Here is a 12,658-nt window from a genome sequence, read left to right on the forward strand (position 1 = left end):
GATTTCAGAATACGGGCACCCACTCCTGAAAGAGACAGAATCTGGATTTATATATCTAATAAAGGCAGAAAATCCCCATTTTCAAAAATACTCATGTATGTGTGGACATAACTCAGCAACATGGGGTGTGCAGCCAGTAGATTCTGAATGCCGGGCCCAAGCCTGGAAAAATGAGGAGGCTACAAGGAGGCAGGGAGTTAACCTTAAAGTTTGTCAAATCTCAGCCACTTGGGGTATACAGCCAGTACAGTCTTAGTGCTGGGCACAAGCCTGGATAAATGAGTAGGGTTGTGTCAGTAAGGGCATCCTGCGTAAAACAAGCCAAAATAAAGTTGTAGAGTACAAATCGAATTTCCATACAGGCTCGGTTGAGACCCAGGTTGCCAGTGACCACCCTGGTTGCCATTGCCCAACAGGGTGCTGGCTGAAACTGGGCTACTGCTGGTCGAAGAAGAAGAGGAGGAGAACGTGTCCAGAGACAGTGGGAGACGAGGAAAACTAGAAGGGTGGAGTGAGAGTCAGAACTTTGAATGTTGGCAGTATGACTGGTAAAGGGAGAGAGCTGCTGACATGATGGAGAGGAGAAAGGACCAAGTGGAAGGAAAGTAAGGCCTGGAGCATAGGCAGTGGGTTCAAGTTGTTATATCATGGTGAGCGTAGGAAGAGAAATGGTGTTGGGTCATTTTAAAGGAAGAGTATGCTAAGAGTGTGTTGCAGGTTAAGCGACTGTCTGACAGAGTGATGAGTGTGAAGTTGGAAATTGAAGGGGTGATGATGAATATCATCAGTGCATATGCCCCACAGGGAGGTTGTGAGATGAAGGAGAAAGAAGATTTCTGAAGTGAGTTAGATGGGGTGGTGGAGAGTGTACCCAAGCATGAAAGAGTGGTGATAGGAGCAGACTTATATGGCCATGTTGGTGAAGGGAATAGAGGAGATGAGGAAGTAATGGTATGGTATCAAGGACAGGAATGTGAAAGGGCAGGTGGCAGTTGACTTTGCAAAAGGGATGGAAATGGCTGTGGTGAATACCTACTTTAGGAAAGGAGGAGCACAGGGTGGCATATAAGGGTTGAGGACACACACAGGTGGACTACATTCTTTGTAGAAGAAGCAAGCTAAAAGAAATTGGAGACTGTAAAATGGTGGCAGGTGACAGTGTAGCTAGACACCATAGGATGGTGGTTTGCAGGATGACTTTAGAGGTAAAGAAGAGGAAGACAGCCAGAGCTCAACAAAGGATCAGATGGTGGAAGCTGAAGGAGGAAGACTGTTGTGTGTAATTCAGTGAGCAGGTGAGAGAGGCAATGGATGAAGGGGAAGCAATTTTGGACAACTGCAGATGTGGTGAGGGAGACAGCTAGAAAGGTACTGGATGTGACATCTGGACATTGGAAGGAAGACAAGGAGACTTAGTGGTGAAATTAAAATGTTCAGGAAAGCATAAGGAGAAAGAAGTTGATGAAAAAGAATTGGGGTCAATTAGACAGGAGTACAAGGAGATGCGGCGTAAGGTGAAAAGAGAAGTGGCAGAAGTGAAGGAACAGGCATATAATGAACTGTACAAGAAGTTGAACAGTAAGAAAGGAGAAAAACACATGTACCAATTGACCAGACAAAGGGACAGAGCCGGAAAGGATCTGCAGCAGGTTTGGGTGATAAAGCATACAGATGGTAAAGTGCTGACAAGTGAGGCGAGTGTGTTGAGAAGGTGGAGGGAATATTTTGTGTTGAAAAGGTGGAGGGAATATTTTGAGGAGCTGATGAATGTAAAACTGAGAGAGAAAAAACTGGATGATGTGGAGAGAGTAAATCAGGAAGAGCAAGGGATTAGTAAGGATGAAGTGAGGGCAGCTATGAAGAGGATGATGAGTGGAAAGGCAGTTGGTCCAGATGATATTTCAGAAATGTCGAGAAGAGATGGCCAGATTGTTTAATAAAATCTCCTGAGGAGTGGAGACAGAGTGTGCTTCTTCCTATTTTTAAGAACAAGGGTGAGGTGCAACTACAGAGGTATTAGATTGATCAGCCACAGCATGAAGTTATGGGAAAAAGCAGTAGACGATAGGCTTAGATAACAAGTAAGCAGCAATATGGTTTAATGCCGAGAAAAAGCACTACAGATGCAATGTTTGCTCTGAGAGTGCTGATGGAGAAGTATAGAGAAGGCCAGAAGGAGTTACACTGTTTCTTTGTAGATTCAGAGAAAGCTTATGAGAGAGAAGAGTTGTGGCATTGTATGAGGAAGTCTGGAGTGGCAGAGAAGTATGTGAGGGTAGTGCAGGACATGTACAAGGACAGTGTGACAGCGGTGAGATGCGCCGTAGGAATGACAGATTTTTTTCAAGGTGGATGTGGGCTTGGACCAAGGATGAACTCTGAGCCCTTTCGGATAGGTTGAGGGATGAGATCAGACAAGAGCCTCCATGGACTATGATGTTTTCAGATGATAGTGTGATCTGTAGTGAGAGTAGAGAGCAGGTTGAGTCTAGCCTGGAAATGTGGAGATACGCTCTGGAGAGAAGGGGAATGAAAGTCAGTAGGAGCAAGACTGAGTACGTGTGTGAATGAGAGGGAGCCCAGTGGAATAGTGCGGTTACAAGTAGGGTTGAGCCGGATACTCCTTTCAGACGAGTATCCTGTACGGATAAAGCATTTTTGATGAGCATGATCTGAATAAAACTCATCAATATATGTGTTCGTGGAAAATCCTGACTGGCTAACTGACTGTCTTCACGCTCTGTGATTGGCCAGTCACACACAGCGCACGCCCCTCCCTACACAGACACGTCTTTCTGCAGCGTCTCACACACACACACACACACACACACACACACACACACACACACACACACACACACACACACACACACACACACACACACACACACACACACACACACACAGGAACTGAGCTCTCTGTGCTTGGCTTGACTCCAGCTCATGGCTCCTTAATTTTTCTTCAGTTCGCCTCTGTTTTGGTTTGTATGGTATTTAAACTTACTTGGCGAACTTGTTTCATAACGTACGCGGTTCATTTGACAAGACAGAGCTGAAAGCGGCTCATGTTGTGTCGCTCACTGCCTCCACTCCAGTTGGGATTTTTTTAACCATTTTTTTGCTGGCTGGTGATATAAAGTCAGTTGGAAAACTTTACTTGTACTGAACACGGTGCTTTTGAGAAGAATACAGTGAACAAGGCTGACATATTATTTCCTGTTTGCCATCACTGGATGTTTGCATGAATCGCCAAGTTCACACAGATCATTAAAAAATAAAAAGTTTTTAGAACAACCTCTCTCACTCCCTCTCACTCAGTCACACACACATGCACACGAACACACATACACAGACACCTTAATCAAAATGCCAAGAACGTTAGGTAGTAAAAATAAATAAATAATTGAAAAAAAAATCACAGTTTGATCATAAAATAAAAAAAAATCCAGTTCTGTTCATTATTTTTATGGACAGAATTTCTAGGCGCAGCCAGGGTGTAGAGGGGGTCTGGTTTGGGAACCACAGAATCTCGTCTCTGCTGTTTGCGGATGATGTGGTTCTGTTGGCTTCGTCAAATCAGGACCTTCAGCGTGCACTGGGGCGGTTTGCAGCCGAGTGTGAAGCGTCCAGGATGAAAATCAGCACCTCCAAATCCGAGGCCATGGTTCTCTACCGGAAAAAGGTGCTTTGCCCTCTTCAGGTCGGTGGAGTGTCCTTGCCTCAAGTGGAGGAGTTTAAGTATCTCGGGGTCTTGTTCAAGAGTGAGGGACGGATGGAGAGTGAGATCGATAGACGGATCGGTGCAGCATCTGCAGTGATGCGGTCGCTGTATCGGACCGTCGTGGTGAAGAGAGAGCCGAGTAGGGGGGCAAAGCTCTCGATTTACCGATCGATCTACGTTCCGATCCTCACCTATGGTCATGAGATTTGGCTCATGACCGAAAGAACGAGATCGCGAGTACAAGTGGCCGAGATGAGTTTCCTCCGCAGGGTGGCTGGGCGCTCCCTTAGAGATAGGGTGAGGAGCTCGGTCACTCGGGAGGAGCTCGGAGTCGAGCCGCTGCTCCTCCACGTCGAAAGGAGTCAGTTGAGGTGGCTCGGGCATCTTTTCCGGATGCCCCCTGGACACCTCGCTGGAGAGGTGTTCCGGGCACGTCCCACTGGGAGGAGGCCCCGGGGAAGACCCAGGACACGCTGGAGGGACTACATCTCTCGGCTGGCTTGGGAACGCCTTGGGGTTCCCCCGGAGGAGCTGGGGGAGGTGTGTGTGGATCGGAAGGTCTGGGCGGCTTTGCTTGAGCTGCTGCCCCCGAAGAAAATGGATGGATGGATGGATAAAAGAAATCATAATAAAAAAAAGAAAGTTGTGTTGAGTATGACAACTCTTGTTCATGCATACTTAGTAGTTTATTATTTCCTACTACATTAAATCTCAGTTCTGAGGCTGTTCTGTTACTCATTCATACACTTAAGAATATTCATGTTCTAAGATTATAAAAAAAAACCTTGTTCTATAAATAGTTCCTTTACTATTGTGATCAAAAACATTGAATCTCAATTCTGAGACTGATCTGTTTTATTCATTCATACACTTAAGAATATTCATGGTCTGAGTTCATAAAAAACTTCTTCTGTAAATAGTTCTCTTAATTTTGTGAACAAAATCATTGATTTGAATCTCAATTTTGAGGCTGTTCTGTAAACAGTTTTCAAATAAACAATAAATATAGCAACTTCTGATCAATCCAGATAAGATAAGATAATGTACAGATGTGAGCCCCACCAATTTCTGAGCAAACCACTCCCACTTCCGGCTTAGGCCCTGCCCACTCAGAGTACAGATACAGATACAGAAAATTTAGATGGTTGAACAGATACAGATGCAGATAGTGGTGTACTCGCTCATCCCAAGTTACAAGGAGTACAGGTGGTGAAATTAGATGATTTTACATACTTGGGGTCAACGGTCCAAAGTAATGAAGAGTGTGATAGAGAGGTGAAGAAGAGAGTGCAGGCAGGGTGGAGTGGGTGGAGAAATGTAGCAGGAATGATTTGTGACCGAAGAATATCTGCAAGCGTGAAGGGGAAAGTTTACAAGACAGTAGTGAGACCAGCTATTTTATATGGCTCAGAGATGGTGGCACTAAGAAAAAGACAGGAGGCAGAGCTGGAGGTGGAAGTGATGAAGAGGACAGGATTAGGAATAAATATATTAGAGGGACAGCTCAGGTAGGACAGTTTGGAGACAAAGTCAAAGCGGCAAGACTGAGATGGTTTGGACATGTGCAGAGGAGGGACCCAGGATATATAGGGAGAAGGATGCTGAGGAGAAGTAAAGGGAGGCCAAAGAGGAGGTTTATGGATGTGCTGAGGGAGGACATGCAGGTGGTTGCTGTGACAGAGGAAGATACAGAGGACAGGTGAAATGGAAATGATTGATCTGCTGGGGCAACCAGGAGCAGATGAAAGAAGAAGACGTTAGCTACAACCCTTCAAGGACCGATCACCTCAGTCTCTATAGTATTTTTGACTATAAACATTTTGAGACACCTGTTAACATGTTAGAAAGGTGTACAATATAACCCCTTTAAAGTGCACTATCTTAAAAAAACTAAAAAGACACTCACTACCATGTATACTTCCACCAAGACCTACATCATTTGGCTGAATATATTTAATACACCAAGCTTCCTGAAAGCAAGTTTGAAGAACCAATTTAAGCAGATGATCTCTGTATATGTGGTGCTTTACCTTCTTAAAAAGGCGTCCTGAGTCCTCACTGATTTGAGCAAAGCGAGGAATGATGTTGTTGAGGTAGAGGTCAGACAGGGTCGCGTGGTCACGACTTTCCCTCTTCACCTGAAGCAGCAAAAGGTTCCAGCAGTTCACTGGAGATAAAATGCTCTGCTCTTTCCTAAACACAGAAAAAATTATTATTTTATTTTCTGCAAGGTATCTGCAATCCACATAACATAATATTGGAACATGATTTCCAGCCAGCCCACCAATAAAACTCAAATAAACATGCAATGAACTACTTGCATCAGTCAATTAAAAGTAGTTATTTTTCTTTATAAATATCCCAATTATGCAGAAATATATATATATATATATATATATATATATATATATATATATATGAAAATGGGCAGTACGGTGTCTTAAGGTCATGGGATCCATTCCAGCCCTTTCTGTGTGGTGTTTGCCCCCCTGCTTTTGTGGATTCTCTCCGGGTGCTCCTGCTTCCTTCCCACATCCAAGGACATGCAGGTTAGGTTAATCGGGAACTTTAAATTGAAGATAGATCTGTGTGCAGGTGTGGATGAGTTTGTCTGCCTACAATATGTGGCCCTGCAATAAACTGGTGTCCTGTCCAGGGTGTATGTCACCTCACACCCTATGACTACTGGGATAGGCTGCAGCCCCCAGCGACCCTTAATTGGAGTAAGTGGGTATAGAAAATGGATGGATATACCATCATCATATAAACTGGATACTCGCACTCACCGGACAAAAGCAAAACCAAAATTTCTTTAGAGAATAAGTCAGGCAATGGATATCCGAATATTTCCCCCCATATTCATGTCACTGAATATGAACATGAATGTGGACAGTGACACAAAGTTTGTATTTTTGGCTATGGACACCACCATATTGGAACTGAACTAAAACAAGATGTGCTTATACTGTAGACCAGGGGTATTCAACTCATTCTAGAAAGGGCCAAGAGGGTGCAAGTTTTCTTTGCAACCACCCACTCCACCATGTAGTTTCACTGATTAACTGATTCCATATGCTCAAAATGTGTTAATCAGTGAAATCACCTGGTGGAGTTGGTGGTTGGAAAGAAAACCTGTACCCTCTCGGCCCTTTCTGGAATGAGTTGAATACCCCTGCTGTAGACCTTCAGCTTTAGTTCAGGGGGTTTTACAAAAATATCTTATCTATTTAGGAATTACAAGCATTTGCATATAAAGTACCTCCATAAGCTCCATCAGAGCCCATAAGTAACTGGATAAACTAAATACAAGGATTATTTTCAATACAAATAGTCACTACTACAGCCAGTTTTCTTTAGAGAAGTCAGGGGATGGATACATGAACATTTTCAAGAGAACAACCATCAACCATTAAGAAATACAAACAGTATGGTACTGCATGATAAATCTGCCTGGAGGAGACCATTCTCAAAGACAGAGTGACTGTTCAAGAAGGAGAACAGTGAGTCAAATCACCAAGACACCCATGACAACTGTGAAGAAGATGTAAGCTTCTGTGGCTGCGACTAGAGAACATGTATATTGTGCAACATTTGTCTGCTGCCTCACCTACTGCACAGCTTCATGGTGGAGTGGAACAGAGAAGGGTATTCTTCAAAATAATATGTGAAATTTCAGCAACAGTTTGCCTTAATGAACCTGGAAGACTCAAGCCTAAGTTGAATTTGTTTTCTTTCAACAAAGTCCTTCTCTGTTCCAAACAACCATTGTGTTGTGATTAGTGAAGCACCAAACAAAAGCTGCTCCATGCATAATGTCTCCAGTCACAGCCATAGTACCCTGTAATCAGGCCCATCAGCAGTAAAATACACTATGTGTGTTGAATTTACACAAAGAAGAACTCCGCAGACACAATGGAAATTCCATACTAGAGCAAAGTCAAGGATGAGGCGACGAGGGATCCAAAAATGCTCCTTAGGGCCATAACCCTTCCAGCTGGCCAGATACTGAAGGCCACAACCCCGGTGGTAAACAGCCAGCAACCGCAGCCCATAAAGGCAGGATGCCAATCCCTCACACGAGTGGAAGCAGGGGGCCTGGAAGGTGGCCACAACAGGCTAGCCTGGACTGGCTTCAAGCTCAAGATATGGAAGGTGGGATGGGTTTTCATAGAAGATGGGAGCTGCAGGGGAATGGTGGTGGGATAGAGGACTGACTGGATGGTAAAAGGGTCAATATAGTCAGGAGTGAGCTTCCTGGACACAGTCCAGTGAGGGATGTCTACAGTGGACAGCCAAACTTGTTGACGAGTGAGGAGCTGAGATGCAATGCCTGTGAGCCACTCGCTGGGATTTATATGCTACCCGAAGCAGTGCAAACCGGGCAGACCTCCATATCCTGCAACATCTGTGAAGATGAACCTGGATGAAAGGAACTGAGCCTCTTTCTCCTGGTCACGTAACAGTGGAGGTTGGTAACCCAGTGAACATTCGAAGTAGGACAAACCCATAGCCGAACGTCTTAACAAATTATGGGCATATTCCACCCAAAGGAGATAAGTGCTCCATGAGAACGGGTAGTTATGACAGATACAGTTCAAAGCCCCTTCAAGGTCCTGGTTAGCATATTCCTTCTGTTCCTTAGTCTGTGGGTGGAATTCTGAAAAAAAGCTGGCTGTGGCACCAAGAGCATGGCAAAAAGTCCCCATACCTGGGATATGATTTGGGGGCCTGATCAGATCCAATATCAGAGGGGATGCCCTGGAGCCTGAACACATAAGTGGTTAGGAGGTCTGATGCCTTGCTGATCATTAGGATGATTGCATGTCTATGGGAAGAGGGCAGATCAGTGACAAAAACAGGTATCAATGAATGCTTGCATGTCACTCTCCATGATGGGCCACCAAAAATGATGCTGAAGGAAGGACAAGGCTCAAGTATTTCAAGGATGACATGTAAAACAGGAGGAGTGGCCCCTTTGCAGGACTTGAGAATGGATGGAGCTGTGGACGAAAAGGCAGCCTGGAGGTCCATTATCAGGATCTGGATGAGTGCACTGAGCTTGTCTCACCAGAGAATCACTCTGGCAAGTCACTGGCACCAGTATATGTGAGAAGGGGAGTACTGTGTCTTTATGGGTCGAGGATTCTTCCACAGAAAACTGGTGGGAGAGTGCATGGGGTTTGGTGTTCTTGGAGCCTGGATGCAGTGGAGGGCACAGATAACCAAAAAATGAACTTCGATAACAGATAATCAGATAACTGAAAAGTTATCTTTGATAAAGTTAAAACAATAAACCACCCAAAAATGTATCGGAAGTTACAGACAACCAATAAATTGCAGTATTGTCTCCGGTACACTTGCAACTACTAACAAGCTGATTTTGGGTTTAACACCACGATCGCTTCTGAAAGCATCAAAGGCGACCACAGACCCAAACAATGAGTCAGCACTTCTGTCTTTGAGTGTCCTGCTCCCTGCTGGAAGCTCCAGTTTACTACATGGCTTCCAGCACAAACGTAGCTGAGAGGAGCTTCAAAGCTCAACTCTCTATTCACCCACAATGCTGCCGTCAGGCCAAGATCTTGGAAAATAAAGCAATGCTGACTTATAGTTTGGTGTAAATAAAATGAATACTGCTAGAATAACTCCATTAATGTCAATTCTGTCATTTGTGCAAAGTTAAGATATAACATATATCTTTTAATGTTGAAGAATGCACTAATTTTGAAGTTTTGTAACAAACGCAGACAGATGGCATTCTGGGTAAAATGTGCCTCCGTTAACACTGATTGGTTATGTGAACCAACACATTAATGTGAGGTGTGTCGTGTGTTGGTGTTTACAGATAAATGTGCTTTTATAAAATATGCAAAAAAAAAAAAAAGGCATTTTCAAAAAATAAATAAATAAATAAATAAATAAAGCCAAGTTGTAATTAGATAACTGTCTGATATAACCGGTGTCAAAATAAATAGAACACTGCCATGATCTACTGGTGCCAGTGCGAGTTTTGGCCCTTTTTCAGTTGATTTTTCACTGGTGCGAGAATTTTTTGGATCGCACCGAGTTTCAGGTTAATCGTGCATCCTGCATCGTTTAGTATACATGGAGTAACGAGCTGCATTTAACATCTCACGACCATCTCTCGCACTGTGCCTGTGCAAACAATGCAGACCTGTCTTGTAATGTTTTTTGTTTTGTTTTGTTTTTAAACTTTGATGTCTCCCATCGAGAGTTTTTGTAAATTAAGTTTGAAAAAAAAGCTTCTGTTTATGTTTTGCTTCGACGTGTGGTTTTTGAACGTACAATGTGTGTGAGAACATAAATCGTGCACTCTGAACTTTTACACCTGGCGGATCTGTGGTACAGTTTGAGCTGGAACCGAGTACAGTGATTGAAAATATCAGCCCAGCTTCAGTTTGAATAATGCCATGAACACTACTGGCCAGGAGATGGCAGTAGAGACTTGCCAACACAAAATTCCAGATAATCTGTGTCTGCTGCTACTCTGCTATGTTTAAGATGCGTGGAATTTAATAAATGCAAACACAATAACGTCTATAAACTCAGAGAATATATTCACAAGCGTTTTAGGCACTAGAGTTTAATGCTGTTATCCGTAGAGCCTGATCAGAGTGTCTCAAATGCATGTTTTATGTCGTGAACGTACTGAGATGATCCTATACCCATAATGCACCTGGACACAGCATGTCCACACTGAAACCTTAAAAATGAGTGCATTACTTTAAAACTAAAACATATATCTGATATTTTCACTTTATAAAACTTCAGACATGACGCTAATTTAAATAACTTGTCTGAAATTCGCTTGGTTAAAATTTGAACCATAAGTTAAAAATGTATGGCTCTGGATGACTTGGGTGATACGTATCAGTATGGGGTTAAAAGAAATGAGTTTTTTTGTGTGACCAGTCTTCTTTGCCTGCAGAGGATAGAGCGGTTTCTTCTAGAAGCAGCTCTTCTCTTTTTGCGGAGGGTAGAACTACACATTTGCTACAAAACATTTAACAGGTAGGTGTTCAACTGATTTAAAACTGTATAAGATTTTGTAGCTGTTCAGCTCTGTTTACCATGTTAACGGTCTAAAAATTATCGGACAAAAATTTATTGGAAGATAATTAGTCCGATAATGGTTTTTGAAGTTATCTGAAAAGATAATCCGATAATGAAAACATTATCTTCGATGATTATCGGAACTGTGCCCACCACTGCCTGGATGGTATGTTATGGAGAAGTTGAAATGACTGAAAAATAGAGCACAGTTGGCTTGAGTTGTTTAGCAGACTGGATGTAGGACATATTCTTATGGTCAGTCCTGATAATGAAAGGATGTTCAGCCCCCTCCAGCCAGCCTCTACTCCTCCATGGCTTCCTTCACAACTTGGGGTTCCCGGTTTCCAATGTCATAATTTTGCCCTGTTTGGGTGAGGTGACAAGGGAAGAAAGCACAGGCATGTAGGTTTTGGTGATGGTCTCGTGGTTAAGCGTTGGGCTTCAGACCAGAGGATTCACAGTTGCTCCAGCCTCTTATTAATGTGATGAAAAGCATAAAACTGTACATTTTGGTTGTATAATGTTCATTTACAATTGTCTTCATGTGGATTCTCTGTGCTGTTTAGACCGCAGCAATTCTCTGGCACGTAAAGGATTATGGGATATCTCAATAAGGCAAATACTGCCATAAACATTGCCATCTACTGGCCAGGACGTTAAAGAGCAAACTTCACTTTCCTCCAGAATGACATGAACAGGAAATGATCGCAGCTCACACAACCTGAACAACAACATCTATAAACCCAGAGAATATATTCATGAGAGTTTTAAGCACAATATACAAAGGGTTTAATGCTGTTGTCCATGTGCAGCGGTTAAAGCGCAGCCTCATCAGAGCGTCTCAATGCATTTCTCCTGTCGTGAAACTTTACCCATAATGCATTGCAGCATGTGTGTCCAAACACTAAAACCTTCAAAATTAGTGCATTACTTTAAAACTAAAACATATAGCTGATATTTTCACTTTATAAAATGTCAGATGTGACGTTAATTTAAATAAAATGTCTGGAATTAGTTTGGTTAAAATTTTAATCATATGTTAAAACTGTATGCCTGTTGATGACTTGCGTGATATGCCGGCAAGTCTACATGATGTAAAGAGAGTCTTTTTTTTTTCTCTCTCTCCTCTCTTCCCTCCTCCTCCTCCTCCTCCTTCTTCTTCTTTGGTCACCAGGTCTCTTTTGCTGAGAGAAAGCAAATCTGAAGCGCTGGCTGTTGTTGCATCAGTAGCTGCTAGTGTATTGAAATCAATACTGAAAGTTATCAGTTTAGCTTTTATCTGTAACTTCTGCTAAAAAATTTTTAGGGGTTTATCAGTTTAGCTTTATAAATGATAGCCTTTCAGTTATGGATTAACTGTATCTAAGCTAACTTTTTGGTTAGCTGTGCCCACCACTGTTTACAGCTATATTAGGCCTCATGTATCCTTTTGAAAGAAACGGTATCAAATACAATATAACACTCAAGTTCTTGAGCAAGGAAAATTTCACCATTTGACACCAATTACACACATAGTACACCAAACTGTACTGCACCGCCATTATCTTCAGCCAAACAGATCCTGGGTTTCACAATGACACTGACCTTAACAGAATAGAAAAATCACCAAATTTAGACTTTTTCAAAATATGGAAAAATTCCTCAATTGACAAAAGAACATTATGTACATGCTACAATGTTCACACCACCTTCCAAAAAAGAGAGAGAGTTGGTGTGTGGGGAGGGGGGGGAGTGATAGATAGATAGATAGATAGAGAGAGAGAGAGAGAGTGAGTGTGTGGGGAGGGGGGGAGTGATAGAGAGAGAGAGAGAGAGACAGACAGAGAGAGAGAGAGAGTGAGTGTGTGAGTGTGTGTTTGTGAG

The 12,658-nt window shown here is 42.8% G+C and overlaps 1 protein-coding gene across 1 annotated transcript in view; it reads right to left on the reverse strand.

The window, feature by feature from the left end:
- The window catches only part of srgap2 (SLIT-ROBO Rho GTPase activating protein 2), a 286,727-nt gene that overhangs the window by 70,335 nt on the left and 203,734 nt on the right, over window positions 1–12,658 (reverse strand). Inside the window, 1 exon segment of the mRNA XM_034166920.1 lies at window positions 5,752–5,914. Within this exon segment, the coding sequence (XP_034022811.1) occupies window positions 5,752–5,914 (163 nt within the window).

This window comes from Thalassophryne amazonica, chromosome 3, assembly GCF_902500255.1.
Source record: "Thalassophryne amazonica chromosome 3, fThaAma1.1, whole genome shotgun sequence".
NCBI lineage: Eukaryota > Metazoa > Chordata > Actinopteri > Batrachoidiformes > Batrachoididae > Thalassophryne > Thalassophryne amazonica.